General features: G+C 39.1%; 1 protein-coding gene across 2 annotated transcripts; it reads left to right on the top strand.

The window, feature by feature from the left end:
- The first annotated feature begins 2803 nt into the window (after positions 1 to 2803).
- Positions 2804 to 15961, top strand: elovl1b (ELOVL fatty acid elongase 1b). Of its 2 annotated transcripts, none has more exons than XM_008335496.3 (8): positions 2804 to 2972; positions 13258 to 13355; positions 13438 to 13628; positions 13736 to 13816; positions 13903 to 13959; positions 14054 to 14159; positions 14690 to 14826; positions 14919 to 15961. In XM_008335496.3, exons 2-8 carry the CDS (start codon positions 13286 to 13288, stop codon positions 15267 to 15269), a joined length of 993 nt encoding a protein of 330 aa, XP_008333718.1. In that variant the 5' UTR covers positions 2804 to 2972; positions 13258 to 13285; the 3' UTR covers positions 15270 to 15961. The 2 variants fall into 2 exon arrangements, with proteins under 2 accessions (XP_008333718.1, XP_008333752.1); XM_008335530.3 differs by lacking the exon at positions 2804 to 2972 and adding an exon at positions 9591 to 10718.
- The last annotated feature ends 373 nt before the right edge of the window (positions 15962 to 16334 follow it).

The raw sequence follows: 16334 nt of genomic DNA, 5'->3' as shown, positions 1-16334 counted from the left end.
CGGTATTGAACAACGTCACTTATTTGATGAAATGAAGAAAAATTTAATAAACCTATGTGTATTACACTAACACATCGTATTATTATTATTATTATTATTATTATTATAAGGGAGAAAGGGTGAGGAGGGGCTTTTGACAGCCTTGTAGTGGGCTTCTATCTCTCAGAGTACTTGATGTTGATAATTCCATGTGCACTTCACTGGCTTGACCTCCTGAAACGATGACCGAAACTTGAAAAAAAACCTCAGGGTTGCAGAACTTTTACTGTACGTTTTCCCCACTTCCAAGAGTGATGATGTTGACAGGAAACACAACTGACAGATCAGACCTGTTGATTGTTCTGTGAGACAGAAATGTAACACAGGAGGAAGTACAACCTGTTTGTTGATTGTTGTTTTTTGTGTGTGTTTTTTTGGGTTTTTTTGTTGTTGTTTTTTTTGTCGTCTTTGATCGTCGGTTAACATGCTACACTGTCATTACTCATGACATCCACAATTAGTGTCACTCTGAGACCTCAAACCAGTTACAGATTCCAAGCATAATGGGGACAAAGTTCAACCAAACACTTGGTCATGTGTCTGTGGATCAACTTCAAGGTCTACTTTTCATTTTAAGGTGAAAATATTTAAAATTACTTACCTTTTAAGGGCAAAACCAGCAGTTAGTGTCAAACAAACAAACAAACAAACAAAAAAACTCATTGCATACAAAACTAAGCTAATAATAAAACTAAGCTTAATGTGTTCCAAAATGCTATGGCATTTAACATATTATAATATCAGACTTTGTTTTAGCTGTTTTGAGACATTTGTTGTATTTTTGTGTAGTGTGATGTTTAAATGGTATGAGTGACCTTTTGGACAGAATGCATTTTAGGTGCAATTCCAAATTTTGAATTATGATTTATATCCTTTTATCTCCCTTCAGCTGCAGGTGAGTGACGGGGTTGAAGACGTTCTGCAGGTGGAAGATTTATAATCACACGAGCAGGTGACACACGTCAGGCGTATTCTCTGTAAATCAGTTAAGCCAAACCCTAACACACATGCAACTACCAACAGGCTTTACAGGGACTCAAGCATTTCCCGTCAGCAATGTGGCAGACTTCCTCTCTTTTTGTTACCATTGTTACCATTTGAACTTTGAACAACTTGTTCAGTTATGTATTACTTAATCTATGTGTAAGGAATATGTGTCATCTGAACATTACCTTAATTTTATGTTGATGGTGGTAATTCCAGTTTAGGTACAAGATGTGAACTATAGTTAAGAAAAATATATATATAAAACTGCAGTTCAGACCAAATAAGTACCTTATTACTTTAAGGGTAACTTTGTACTGTAAAAAAATACATGCAGAGCTTCTTTTGTGGGCCACTTTTAGGGTGATCAACAATTTCAGAAATGCTGAAAAAAATCGGAGGTCCACTGTCATGTACCGTGAAGAAAAGAACTGTTTCAACGTCAGAGGTCTCTGATGATCTTTATCTTCTGGTCACATGACACAAGACAAAGGAGGTCGTAACTTTGGAACATTACAAGACTTTGTCAGCATATACTGAGAAGAACATCTATAGTACTGTATATGCCGACAAAAAGATAACAGTGGTGAGTGATAAGTTTTAATACGCTGGTCTAACAAATGGTTTTGTTCTCTTAACATCTCTTTAACTGCTGTTCAAGTATCATAAACAAAGTGTTTTTTGCCCTCTTTTTTATGGGCATAAGGCGTAAAGACACAGCACTAAATTCTTATTTTCACTTCTCCCATCCATCTTTGTTATCAGATAATTCAGTATTAGAAGTGATGCAACGACCTACAGTAAAACTTCAAAAATCACTTGTTGCTCACCTTTACCTCGACTGAGTCAGCCGTTTAAAAATATAGGGCTCAGACAATAAAACAATATAAAAGAAATCACGCCACATGTTGCACAACAGAAATGTACCAGAAGTAACCACAGATCTCTTCAGTACTTATGAATTACCCAAATAGTACATAAACACACATATTAAAAATACATGATATAATGTTCCCCTTTAAAATAATTTTAAAACTTTCATCTTAAAACTTTTACCACATGTTTTAGTGCGTTAACCCTGATGCCCATCTGTCCTTGCAATAAAATATGGAACAGAAATGATATGATCAGATTTAAGCGATACAAGGGCTTAAGTAAAAACGACACAAGCAAGGATAAGTAATAAAAGAATGTGTATGATGTTACTCAAGTAGTCATGGTAGAGGTTAATGTGATAGTCCAATAGTTAATAATTTAATTCCTTTTATCAGCAGGCTTGTGGGCCTCATTGAAGGCATTGTTTTTTTAACGCTAACAATGATAATTATTATGCCTTAAAACACAAAAAGGACAAGACAATGGAGACTGACACGCACATGCTATATATAAAAAATATAAAGGCCTATGTTATATTTAATTAATAATTGAATAACTTTTTTTTACATGAACTGCTTTCAAGTACCTCCAGGGCAACAGCACCACCACCAGGATTTCCTTTGCACTAAAGTGTTTAAAGGAATAAAAGGAAACTGAAACGTTTTTTTTTTTTTCTCATTTCCTGTTTCAGCAACATGTCAAATTAAAAACTGTTAAAAAAATGGGTTCACCTGCTGTTTTATTAACATTCATCACTGTCGTTTGTGGAGTGTGCTCACGAGGTAGTTGGACTTAAACACATCCCCTCTACTTTGAGATTAACAAGGCAGTAAGGAAATAACTTGATGACTTTACTTTCTTTTTTTCTACTTCTCATACTGACAGTTGAGATTGACAGTTGATTACGTCCATATTAGGCGACCAGCTCTTAGCAGAGAGGAACTGACTCCACCTTTTCATCAAAGGGCTGGGTCACCGCATGAAGATTTAAGAGAACGGGAGAGGAAGAGGAGCTACTGACTGACACTTAAGGCCCGTTATCGACGGACGTGGCAGTTTTTAACCAGACTGAAGTGAGTACTCTTTAAGAAAACAAAAACCTTTTGACTCCTCTTTACTCCCTTCTTTTTAGGTGCGGGGGGAGGAGGTAGGGTCGGCGGGGTCAGTCATTCAGTCGTTGACTCGCTCAGTTGTCACGAATTGTCTTTAAAAACGACCAAACTGCTTTTATTTGTCGACTTCTTTTTTCTATGGTCTTTACACAACGTCCGCTGTTGTGGCTAATTGTGTATCCGCTAGTTATTAAAGTCAATTTTTACAGTGTCGTTTGGAGCTGCTGACGGTTTGTGTGTTTTAGGTGTGTTTGTTCTGCTCATTAGCGACACCAGTGAAGCAAACGTTGTAGCCAGGTGTTGCTGGCTGTCAGTCTCTCTGTCGTTTAAAGCAGTGACGCAGCTTAATAAAAGTCAGCGGGGTCAGAGCGAAGTCACGTGAGAGTTTGTGATAGAGGTAGGATTGGAATTCTGTTTTTTATTATTATCACTTATCAGTTGTCATTGAAGCATGTCAATTTATTAGATTGTAAGACATTCAGGAGAATGCAACTGGACTGGCTTGGTTTTAAAAGGTTTTCAAAAAAAAAAAAAAGTGAATAGTGAAAATGAGAAGTAAACGACTGTGCTTGCTTGCTGCAGTTTGGTCACATGCAGTTGGATTGTTCTCACTCCATATTAATACAACAATTGAAGCTAATGTACAAGTTTGGTGGAGGTGAATCTTAGTTGTGGTGTTAGAAAAACAAAAAAGGGCGGACTTTCGGAAAATGTTGGCTACTTTTATAAAAATATATAATGCAATGCAACCAACTGGTTCCCGGTTCCTTATGAGATGGCACAATCAGTGAGCCATTCATTGGTTTCAAAAAGAGTTTTAAACCTTGAGTTTGTACAAGCCCCAACATGTCATGTTTCCCCCATTCATGTCTGTTAAAATACAGTTGAAATGCTTTGACTTTCTGGTATATTTTAGTTAAGTGAGACCCAGATAATATGGGCATAGCAAATATATATAATTTATGTAAATGTGTTCTAAAAACATTTTTAAAGACCAATCAGAACAAAAGTTAAATCAGATACAGGATATAAAAAAACAGCATCTCAGAGGTAAGCACTTCACAACCCTCTATGGAGAAGGTGTGCTTTGTTGAACCAGGAGTCATACTCGTGTATGAGCCTGCAAGATCTGGAATTTGTAATCCTGGCATTAACAAAATCCTCACCTTTGGCTTGGCTTGCCCAACTGTTAGTCACACAAGAAAATGTTGGGCAACAAAGTAACACAATATAAATATTAATCAAATGCAGTTGCCATAACATCTTACCTGCGTAGGTGGTTTACTCATTAAAACATTTGACTCTGAACTAGTTTCTTCAACTTTCTCCAGAGCTTTATTGTGACTTATCAACCAGCTATAAAAAAGCTAAATAAATATTACGATAAGACTTTATAATCCCATTTGCTTAGGTACATGCAGGTAATCAATAAAAGAACCATAAACGTGAGTCAGAAATGACTCACAAAGAGATCATTAATATGAAGGCTCAGTATCTCATAACTTGTTCTTTATTAATGGCAATACTTTTGCTAATTGTCTGCAAAAGAGAAAATGTTTGTCGATCCAACATGGCATTTTCTAATAAGAAAAGAAAAATGAAAGCTTTCGTTTATCTGTCATATAATCCCCCAGACAGGATGTCAGACGGCCGTAAACAGATATGATTTGGGGGAGAACACATTCTATTAGCTATGTCCCAGTATAGCTAATTGGGTACTAAATATTGTTAACCATTTATTAGTGTCATGTTGCAGCATTAATGCATATGGGTAAAGTATAGGGCATGTTCTGATTAAGTTAATGCTGACAGTGACACTTTAAAGCACTTTAAATTAAATTTTAATGACTTTTTTCTAAGTATTTCAGCGGGAACATAGTGACACACAGCTGTTGTTTAATCCATCAGTACATTTAAATAGTTATAAGACATTTCAAAGATGACATTGTAGAACTTGGGTTATTACAGGTGATGGTTGTAGAGCCAACTAAGAGTGAAAGGACTAAGTCTTTACTGTCACTCCCCCAGCCCATTGTTCCAGATGGAAGCCGACATCTAGTGCCTGAAGTGTTTACATAATAATAATCGTTCCCCTTGGCCCTGTAGCGGCCTTGAGTGAGCAGCTGTGCTGGGTTTCTGGTTAAACTGGCAGGTGTATGTGGAGACAAAATAATGCCCTTTTTTGTAAAAAAATGAAATAATAAAAAAAAGAAGCTAAACTGCACCAATTCAGATGACTCACTTATCTCAGTATATTATGTCAAACATTTCTTAGTAGGATGGACATAATGCTTTTAATATGTGTCAAATTATCTCCTGTTTACTGTTTAATCACTGTGTGTGTGTGTGTGTGTGTTTATGTGTAAATATTAGCTGAAGCTCCAACAACAGGTTTGGGACAGTGTGCTGAAGGTCCACCAGCCCAGCTGTACCTGTGATAAAGTAAACACTGAACCTGCTCGATGACTATTAAACGCCTCAAGGCTGCATATTGTTATCACTTCAGTGGCTTCCTGTGTCGGTAGCCTCAGTGACACGGCCTCAAATGTCAACAGTACAGTTATTAAAAGCGGCAGCCTAAATCCACAAACCTGTTCAGACTTCAGATACATGTGTTGAGCAGATATTGAAGTGAAGACCACCAACCACATTGTGCTCCAGTTCATCACTCCAGTGTAGGGGACCTACCTGGATAGAAGTTAAATATTTTAGTCACTCCCCTTGTCCAAAGTTTCACAATTATTCCTGTGTTTCTAGGATTCTAATCATGCAGCCGCCACTGGACAGTCGATCCACTGACGTGTACTGTAAAAATGCTGAGATGTTGTAGATTGTGATGAAGTACAACTGTTAGAACACGGTTCCAGATACGAATCAGTGATTCCTCTGGCAAATTGTACAGCTGCGTACGTCATGAACAGTTTTGTCTCTAAAGTTCATCACTGCTGATAAGGTTCTTTAAGAAATTCTTCAACACCAGACCTGTCAAATAGCAGTGAACACTAGTGTCTTTAAACTAAGGACAGTCACGATTAATCGCGATCATAATTAATCGTGATTAGCCGAGATAAATCAACACTGCTGAATATGACAAACAGCAGGTAGATGCTGTATAAAAGTCTTTCTGACCTGTTTCTGTTTGACTAATCCAAATGTTGGAATTATTAATATGGCAAAAATGTCGATCTTTAGCTAAATAAGAGTCTTTTAGTCATTACTGCACATATTGATAGTGACTTGCAGAATGTGTTGGCAGTTGCTTTAATAATAACCAGTCCACAGTCCCTGCAATCCATTTGACAGTTGTCAGTCAGCTTGTCTGGTGGTACGTGTACCACAGTTTGAGAACCACTGTGTTAGAGGGTTAAAGGGAACTTAATGTGCAACCAGATAATGTTATGTCAAGATGTTTGTGGTTGTTGAGATTAATTTAGATGTTTGTTGTATCATTCTGAGATGGGTCCTGTGCCCAGCTGTGAGTGCTTGTGTTTTACATAGTGGCTTCACCTTTGTATGGAGACAATATATAAAAGTAGAACATTATACTCTTTAAAAAAAATTAAAGAGTCCTTGCTCATTTTTATAAAAAATTACATTTACCCTTTGTTCTCGTCTCAGTGATCTTTACGTCCAGTTGACATGTTCTCTCAAATTAGCAGAAAATCACTCCCTCCTTGTACATGGCTGAGGTTGAGACTTCCTTTGGCCTGAAACTGAACTCTAGGCTTTTTTGCCAAAGTAAGCCAAAGATTTTTTACGAACAATTTTAAGTCAAGAGGACACACTGGTGAGCAGGGACACAGTTGTTTTTAGTGCCGGGTTGCCTAGGGTTCTCAGATCCCTGACTTGTAATTATTGTGATCTCAAGTATTTGCTAATACTGTTGTTGAGGTTTTCTTTTTTTAATCTTTGTTCTGTTTCTGCAACACAGTTCTTTACTGGTGTTTATTGCATCCATCTCTCACAAACAAGGTGATGTCGGGGGAATCTGTTTGTGGAAAGTTTTAAAAGCTCAAGTGGCTGCTAGGTGAAACCTGCAGAAGAGGAGAGAGGGAGGGGTCTGAAGAGAATAGGACCAGTGTTAAACAGTGTCTGAATAGTAGAAGGTGGAGGCTACGGCTGCCCCCACCGTCACCACCTGTCCCGCTCACTCAACAGACACACACAGTAATGGGAAGGTGGTGTAAACTTGTCAATGAACAATCCAGTTTAGCAGCATTTTTGCTCTCGCTGGAGGTTGGAGGGGGAGGGAAATACGCTACTCCACCTGTATATCATTAACTGCTGTCATTTCTATCATGCTACACATCTTCCACCCAGGGCTCAAGTCTGACTGCAGTTTTATGTAATATGCTTTGACAGCCACTAAAACACTCTGCACTATACACTATGATACTCCATTATACAGTGTCAGCAACCTGTGAAGTAGCAGCAAACAGGATACATGACACAGTCTGCCTGTTGATGCTTCCTGACTGCCGTGTAATGTACACTGAAGCGTGTCTGTGTTTTGTACATGTAAGCAGATGGTATTTTAGCAGAGATATGCTAAAATAAAGCAATAATCACATAGTATTTTCAGTAACTTACCTATTGAATAGCCTCTTTATTTAGAATCTTATTTATTGATATCAATTAGTAAAATAATTATCATTTCTGATACTATTGCCTATCTGTAGAAATATCCAAATAAGAAGCACACTGTCATTCCTACATAATCTGCCAATTTACCAAAACCTGTAGATATTAAGAAATATGAAGGATTAAACACATTTGTATTTATGCAACTCAAAAAAGTAAATTAGCACTTTACTAACAATGGCTTGTTCAAGGTGGCTATGACCACCTTGTCTATCTTATAAATCTTAAATAAAAGCTGAAAAACAGGATTGACAAAGACATTTCCTCTGTTTACAGATCCCAATATGTTCAGATTGCTCTCTTAGGGGAAAGAAACTGATAAAATAACATTTTGTGAACCTTATAAATACACTGTAATTACACATGTAAATGTGTCAACAACTTTTTTCATTAAAGCCTTTTAAAGGGAACGTTCCCTGACATCATCAATCCTATTGGCTGTGAAGATTCTCATTCATCCAGGTTTTGAATTTCAACTGAGGAACTTTATCAACCAGAAACTCAGTTGTGGAACGAAACGTCTTTCAAACTCAAAGAAAAGTCCAGTTAAAGTCCAAATAAACTTTATGGACATCATTATTTTAATTTTTTTTTTTAAATATTTTTTCGATAGTTTTATTTTCATTTTGTTTATCATTCCCAGTGGACATTTGCATACTTAATGCTATGCTTAAGGCTATACTTTGATACATTACATTTTTTTAGTTTTTATACTAATTTTCTGACTAAATAATCGATTAGAACATAGAAAATAGGGGGAAAGAATAAGAACAAACATTTTTCTGTCAACATGCTTTACAACCGATGAAGGCAGAGTGGATATTTAAACTTGAAACCCTCTGTTGCACGACAATGCAAAAGGAATGACATCAAACTAGACCATCTCTGGTATTTTCAGTTTCAGCAATATGTCATAATGGCATACCTGTTCAGAATGCAGGAATGTTTTGAATGAGAGTGGTAATCTGACAGTTAATGCCTGCAGTTTAAATGAGGACGAGTGTGAACTGGTGTATTACACATCAACTCCCTTGATCCGTCTCTAGCTGTAGGCAAACTGTCCTGAGTCATTTAATTGATTAAGATTGGACATGACTTCATTTACTGTAGTTGTGTGTACAGAACAGCCGGCCTGTAGCTTTAATACAAATGGCCAATGACGACAGAGTATCAGACAGAGCGTATTGCTTTTTACTGTTGTTATATTTCATACTGCAGAGCTTGACCTACTACTTTTCTACACTATCCATACCTTGGCAGTAAAATGCTGACTCTTCACACCAATGTGCCACATGTTGGTAGAAATTCACAGCTACGTGCTTATTGCTGCAGTCAATCTGCTGCAGATGTCTTTCCCAGTTCACTACTAATCAAACCAACTGTGTGTGTATTTATTAAATAAACTGACTTATATTAGTTTAGTAAGTCAAACATTTTGGCTATTTTTTTTATTTAGTTCTGGTGTATGAATAAATTCATTCTGTAAATTGCAATGACCATATTTGGTATTTCTCTTTACCTACACATTGTAGTTGGGGTGTTGGTTTCTGGGTAAGAGATGTCTATCATATCTGAAATGTAGCTGTCAGCAACTGTTACACAAAGCCATGATCTATTTTGTTTTTCAGGTGTGTTTCGGTAAGTATTTTGGAGGCTAATATGTGCAGTGCATTGCTGCCACCACTACCAACACCCCTTTCTCCCCCACCCCACCTGTCCTCCCCTAAACCTTCCACCTCCCTTAGGCCTGAGTGACAGGTAAAACAAGCTGTTATTCAAATCCAGTGCAAAACTGAAGAGGCTATTTACAATGAGTGTTTTTTTTGTTTGTTTGTTTGTTTTAACCCCTCTGAATAGTTGTTGGTTATACAGACTACTAGGTTTGGTGTTTCAGTCAAAGTTGGACTTTAATGTCTCCAAAGGACAACAAGAAACAAACTTGTAACCAATATGGAGAAAATAAAGACAAAAAACTCACCTTCTCCCCCTTTGTGTGTCTGTAGCTGTTGGGATTTATGAGCATTAAGTCATAGTCACTCCTACTTGGCCTGATGAGATGAGTGGTGTCCCTTAGATCGGCTGGGCGTGACAGCGAGAGCCGCAATTTATTTTGCGGCGAGCGAAACCTTCTTACAACACACTTGAAGGAGTTTTACGTGTTATGGCATGAGTCATGGATGATATACACTTGTCGTCACAGAGCGCTGACCTTTACTCTAGTGTGGCACTCTGGTATGCCACTTCAGGTACATGACAGATGGAGTAAAAGTTTCTTTAAGTTTCTTTACATCTGTTGAGATTTTCTTCAATTACAGGATTCCCAGCTCTGTCTTACACTGTGGGGAGTGTGTTCTTTGGGTGGTATGCCTGTCCTTTGCTCCTGGTTTAAGGGCCAAGAGGGTTGTTTAGCTCGCTGGGTGTTGGCTGTTTTGAGCGCTTAAGAAAACCACAACAATGCTCCTCTTCATGACAACAGAGCCCGCACTGATGTCTCGACCGCTGCCTGTGAATATTATCAGCCCACCCCGCGAGAAAACTGACAGGGCGACTTCAGAGTCGTGTACCCCTTTGAGAGTACGAAAGGGTGTGATCTTCGAGATTAGAAGTAGTGGAACCTGCACATGTTAAGGTCAGGGTATTGATCACACTATTTCTAGGGTGCACGGTATTCATTTTAAGTTGGGCGTGGTTTTCAGCGTGGGTTTAAATGGAGGGCCATGCCTCTCTCCTACTCAGTTGCACTCTTCCTCAGACAGCCGCTCACACACAGCTCTCCTTCTCTCTCAGGCTCTGCCTCCTTCCCTCCCTCTCCTTCACTGAGCTGGTTATTCATCCACTGTGTGAGTCAGGGAGGGTGGAGATTTGGAAGACTCCTGTACCAGTCACACTTTGTCAGATTACTTTTTCATTCCCTTCCCTTCTTCCCTGGCTCTGCTGTTTTTCTGTTCGCTGCTGCTGCCGCCTGACCTGCCACCAGTATTTAGAAGAGATTTATTTATTTTAAGAAGAGGATTTGCTTTGCTGCGAAAGAAAAGAAGTAACTTTTACTCCTTTCAGTTTTGTAAGGTAAGTTGTTCAGTGTTACGTAGGTGAACTAACTTGTGTTTGTTTTGCCTGATTAAATGTTGAGCAGCTCACGGTGTGTTTTTTGTTTTATTATTTTATTTTTCATTTCCTGCTTCTGGCTTTCCTCAGTAATGGTTGATATTTGAGCACATTCTAACATTTCCAGTAGTGGTTCCCTTTTCCCCATCTCTGCTTCACTTGGTTTATCATTAACTCCCACCCCTTTCAGTGTGAGCTTGCTTTTTCCATGGCTATGATTCATGGACATGCTCTCTTAGCAAATGTTTCCCCTCCCTTTCCACATCATACTATGCCTCCTTGGTAGATGTAAACCAACTGCCGTGCAGCCTGTTGTCATGGCTGAGGTGGGACACACAAGTGGGTAGGAAGTGCTTTAAGGACTACAAATTGAAGTCAACATTAAACAGTCTGGAAGTGAAAGACTTCAAATTGCATAAAGGTCATTTGAAGAATGCAGGAGACAGCTGGGTTATACAAATCAAATTAATTGGATTTCTCATTGACACAGTTATGAGGAAGTCCCTGTTCTCAAGTGGACCAGAGTTTACTCTGCTGCTTTAAATACCAATAGGTACTCTGTATTTTTGGAGCAGTTGTCACTATGTTTAACCTATTCAGTGGCTTTATGGTAACAGTCAGGTAATGTGAGGTGCAGTAGAACATTAGTGGAGTGAAAGGGGAAAGGTGAAAGGGGCTGCATTTTCAGGTGTTTTCCTGGAACATTTGTCTTCATCAGGGTCTTTTGAGACAAGTGTTGTTTTATCTTTTTTTTCTTCTTGTGAGCGTTTCATGATCAAGGGACTGACTTGTCTGACTAAGTGAAAATAAAATCATCAAAAGTGACCACATGGGTTACATTAATAGACAATCTTAGAGATGTTTATTTTAAGATCTATTGTAGATTATTTAAAATCAAGCATACTGAAGTATACTAAAAATTCTCCTAATTTACAGAGAGCCATATGAGTGGCCTTTAACACCAGCTCAGTATAGTTAATGTTAAATTGTGTACTTTGACTGAGCTGTCATTACATTATTCAAGGTCGCTGTTTTAAATGACCTAGTCATCACTATAACCTGACTATAGCGCATGCTGTCTACTATTTAACTGTCGAGCATTTTTCCTCAGAGTAAGACAAAGACTGCACTACAGACATGATGGGATTGAAATGTGAAGCCTCTGACCCATCATCCAAACACAACCACAGCTTTTTGTGTAAGAGTTTTCTGGAAATGTCATGTGTCTGTTCACTGTCAACACAAGTTTTTTTTTTTTTTCCACAAGTAACGGCTGCAGGAGACAGTGCAGTTTCACCATGTCAGCAGGAGGAAGCTGGTCAGTAGTTTAGAGAGTAGCACATTGACCTGGAAGCTCTCCAAAATGTTGAACCGCAAAGATACAATGGTGTTGATGTAGTGCAGTGATAACATAAATACAAAGGGAAGGGGACCAGCCAGTTTTGGAGAGTTTCCATTGTATCCCCGATGGTAACATCAGCAAAGCAGCACAGTTGCTTTGCTGTTGCCGAGAGACAGATTTGTTTGGTGCAATTTATTTTTGTGGGAAAAAAAAGAATGCTCTAGCTCAGAATCAACTGTATACTTTTATTCGTATTTTGTGTTATATAAACGTCAAGTACCATTCTAATGATTATTCTTTTATAATCTAATCTAAAACCATCATGTTTTCATTAGGAGGTTCCCACGTCAGTGTTTCAGCAGAGTGTTATAAAGTGTACCCAAACAATGACTTCCTCTGCATCCACCTGGCTGAAAGGAGACCACACCCTGCTACTCTTCCACATTGTGTCTACACTCTACAGTTTACACCTGATATGATAAGCCTTTGTCAACAGAAATGTAGGCAGGTCCCAAAAAACCATGGCAACATTCCTGTGTTCGAGGCTGCATTTCATGTCACTTTTAATGGGAGTTGTGCCTGTCACTGTTTGATGACGTGATTAGGTTTTCACCCGCCAGTGTCCTTGTTCATGTTGTTCTCAGGATCCTTAATGTTTGTGTCAAGGTTTAGCTTCCCTTATTTGCTCTCTGAGTTCCACTGCACTGTGAGATGAGGGATGTCCTCAAGAGTTGTCTGTAGCACCTCCCTTCAAATATCAGGCCATGTCTGATGAGGGGTGGGAGCCAGCGCAAAGCATTCTGGGACTCTTAGGCTGAACTGTTTTGTTTGAGGAGAGCGTATGTCCAAGCAATTGCATTTCAGTCACACCGAATCTGGAACTGTCACAAACTGCTCCTCCTTCAGGACACTCGTGGGTAATGACCAATGGAGAGAAATGGGGAAATACTGTACAAACACGTGAGTTGTGTCACAATTGTGGGTTTTTGTGTCACACATTATGACACTTCTGCCCTCCATGAAAAAGTGTGTAGCAAAAGTTACACACCACTGTACTCCATTTCAGTATGACAATGCAGTCCTTTTTAGGTTCATCAACTAAAGAAGAACTTTTTAAAATATTGGAAAAATATTGATACTTTTTTTTCTTTTTTACAGATAATTGGATCAAAACACCAGAGTAACCATGCTTCAAGAGATCAGGGAGATTGGCACACATGCTGTGGCGATCTACGACTACCTCGTGGCTGGACTTGGTAATAGATGAACTGAAAAAAAAAGTCCTATATTGTCTTTGATTTTATTGGCTTACCCTATGTTTACTCTCTCCTCAATTAGATCCAAGAATCAAGGGCTACTTCCTGATGCAGAGTCCTATTCCCATGTCTTTGATATTGCTGTGCTACTTGTCCTTTGTACTGTACCTGGGCCCTCGCCTGATGGCCAATCGCAAGCCCTTCCAGCTGAAGGAAGCCATGATAGTCTACAACTTCTTTTTAGTGGCCCTTTCAATATACATCGTCTACGAAGTAGGTCTCCTTTAGTGTCTCCCAACATTTTATTTGTGATTATGTTTGATGTACTAAAACAACGCAGCTAAAATGTGATCTGTGTCTTTATAACACTTTTAATATAGTTCCTGATGTCTGGTTGGGCAACGACATATACCTGGCGCTGCGATGCAGTTGATACCTCGGATAGTCCACAGGCTCTACGTGTAAGAATCTGCTGAACTAGTTGACTTGTACTGACTTAAACCTTACAAACGGCTCCTTGTGTAATTCTGATATTCTACTGCCTTAGATGGTCCAAGTGGCCTGGCTGTTCTGGTTTTCAAAGATCATAGAGCTCATGGACACAGTAAGTCAATTTACCCTGAACCTCACTTCGATCACAGCACCTTCTTTGCTCAGCACAGCTGGGCTTCACCTCATCAGAATCCTTTGTCCTTCAGATCTTCTTTGTGCTGAGGAAAAAACATGGCCAGATCACCTTCTTGCATATCTTCCACCACTCCTTAATGCCCTGGACCTGGTGGTGGGGAGTTGGCTACGCTCCTGGTGAGTACACATTAACTAAAACTGCCCTGCACCTGTCGAAGCCTTGGGAAATGATTCATTAGGGAACAAAAGTGCTGAAAGTACAGTCCAATCAATCTGCGTATCAGTCTTTTACATATAGCGCTTTACCTGACGTCTGTACGAATCTTATTGAGCTAACTGCAAATTTGCATCAACAGATTTCAGGCGATGATTAACCCAAAACATTTTTGTATGACATTTACATAGCCAAACACCCACACAGATAAAAGCTGATTTTCTGTGTAGTCTTGGTGTTAACTAGTTAGTTTTTGCACCAGTTAAGCAGGAGCACTTTTCTTTACAACCTTACTTGGCATTCACATTGATGTAATTGCTCTTTCTTGGGTCCATTGCTCTTTCGGGTTCTCCAGAAAAAACAACCTTTTTTGGTGTGAAGTGCCAGAGAGAAGTGCCAGAGCCTGATGTCATAGAAAATATGCCTGAAACATTAAAGGTCTTTGGCTAAGATTTTAAGAGTTTGGTCTAATATTTTGTTTTCTAAATGCCAGGTGGAATGGGTTCTTTCCATGCTATGGTGAACTGCTCTGTCCACATCATCATGTACTTCTACTATGGCCTTGCTGCTGCTGGACCACGCTTCCAGAAATTCTTGTGGTGGAAGAAATACATGACTGCCATTCAGCTGGTGTGTACCGTTGACCCTCGCTGCTGTGGTTTGTCCATGTTCTCCTTCCATTGACCCCGAGAGTTTGACAGACTCCTAATGTTTTCTTACAGATCCAGTTTGTCCTGGTGTCCATCCATGCCACTCAGTATTACTTCATGGACAGCTGTGACTACCAGTTCCCCATCATCCTCCACCTTATCTGGATGTATGGAACCTTCTTCTTTGTGCTCTTCTCCAACTTCTGGGTCCAGGCTTACGTGAAGGGTAAGCGCTTGCCAAAGCAGGCCGCCAGCCAGTCGCAGAACGGCACAGCTGTGTACAAAAACGGAACATGTCACGAGAACTGCAAACACCACGAGAACGGCAAACATCATGAGAACGGCATCAAGTACGGCACCACCAACGGTTGTTCTCACCACGAGAACGGCAGCACTCACATGGGAAAGATGAAGAAGGCCTAGGATCCTAAAAGGAAATGTTCAAAATGTATGACCCACAACCTGTTAAAACTACTACAGATTCCACAGATAATTTTGGCGTTCCTTTCCTGTTTTTAGTTTCATATACAAAAGACAGGATTTCCACAGATGGGGCCTCACATTTGGTTTGTTTCAGTTAGGAAACATCACTGGATCACGATGTATGAAGAGAAGATAGATTTAAGTGTTCTTCTTCACTGATGTTGCAGCAGAGTTCAAACTGCTGACCTTTCACCTCACCTGCCTTCACCATATTTACCCCACAGTCCTATATTGCCTTTTGCGCCCCCTGTGGACAGATGACTGTACAGTTTTTATCAAACTTGAAAATACTTTTTTTGTAAATAGTTTTACATTAAAAAAACAACTAACTAATTGTAATGCTCGCTTAAGAGTTTCTAAATTTTGTTACGTTGTTTATTTAAAATAAAACAAAATGCCAATAAATTTCACTGTAAATTATCTCTGTAGATGGTCTCTCCCTGCTCTCATCTCTGGGTGTTTGAGTTGCTTGGCTGTTGACATTGTGCTTTGTTTAAAAAAAGTATTTGCAATGCATGCTTGTGCCTCTTGTCTTGGCAATTCCAAGTATGCATAGCAAGTAGGAGTAAAAAACACACAGCCATTCTTTGTTTAAAGGATTAAACATAAGAAGAAGAGAGAAAGTATCCTGACTAAAAATGTCAAAGTGGTTTTATTTCGGTGTAACTTTAGTGAAAATGTACATTAACTGTAGTTTGTTGGGTTAATAAATGTCACTGACTCTGATGAGGGTTCAGTGGTAGAACAGAAATTAATGAAGACTTTCACACAGGACAAAGTCCTTTCTCTTGGTGTGAATGATTCATTCATTCATTCATTAGGGGGTTGTCTCAGCACTGTATGCATAGTGTTTTGTCACTGTTTCCATGTGGGGGGTGGTTGTAGATCAGTGCAGTTGTACAGTAAAACGTGCACAAAGAAGTGAACGCCATTGGGTGTGGGTTCAATTCAAGCCCCAGTAGGTTACTACCTACTACCAATACCCGCCTGCAGTTGTTTTACATC

This window comes from Cynoglossus semilaevis, chromosome 2 (genome assembly GCF_000523025.1).
Source record: "Cynoglossus semilaevis isolate Cse_v1.0 chromosome 2, Cse_v1.0, whole genome shotgun sequence".
NCBI lineage: Eukaryota > Metazoa > Chordata > Actinopteri > Pleuronectiformes > Cynoglossidae > Cynoglossus > Cynoglossus semilaevis.
This window is presented reverse-complemented; position numbering and strand designations above follow the sequence as displayed.

What these genes read in the sequence shown, in the direction of transcription:
- elovl1b (XM_008335496.3), top strand. Translation starts at nt 13,286, where the DNA reads ATGCTTCAAGAGATCAGGGAGATTGGCACACATGCTGTGGCGATCTAC. An exon ending in CAATATACATCGTCTACGAA is followed by an intron (nt 13,629 to 13,735) that starts GTAGGTCTCCTT and finishes CTTTTAATATAG; the next exon opens with TTCCTGATGTCTGGTTGGGC. An exon ending in ATAGTCCACAGGCTCTACGT is followed by an intron (nt 13,817 to 13,902) that starts GTAAGAATCTGC and finishes CTACTGCCTTAG; the next exon opens with ATGGTCCAAGTGGCCTGGCT.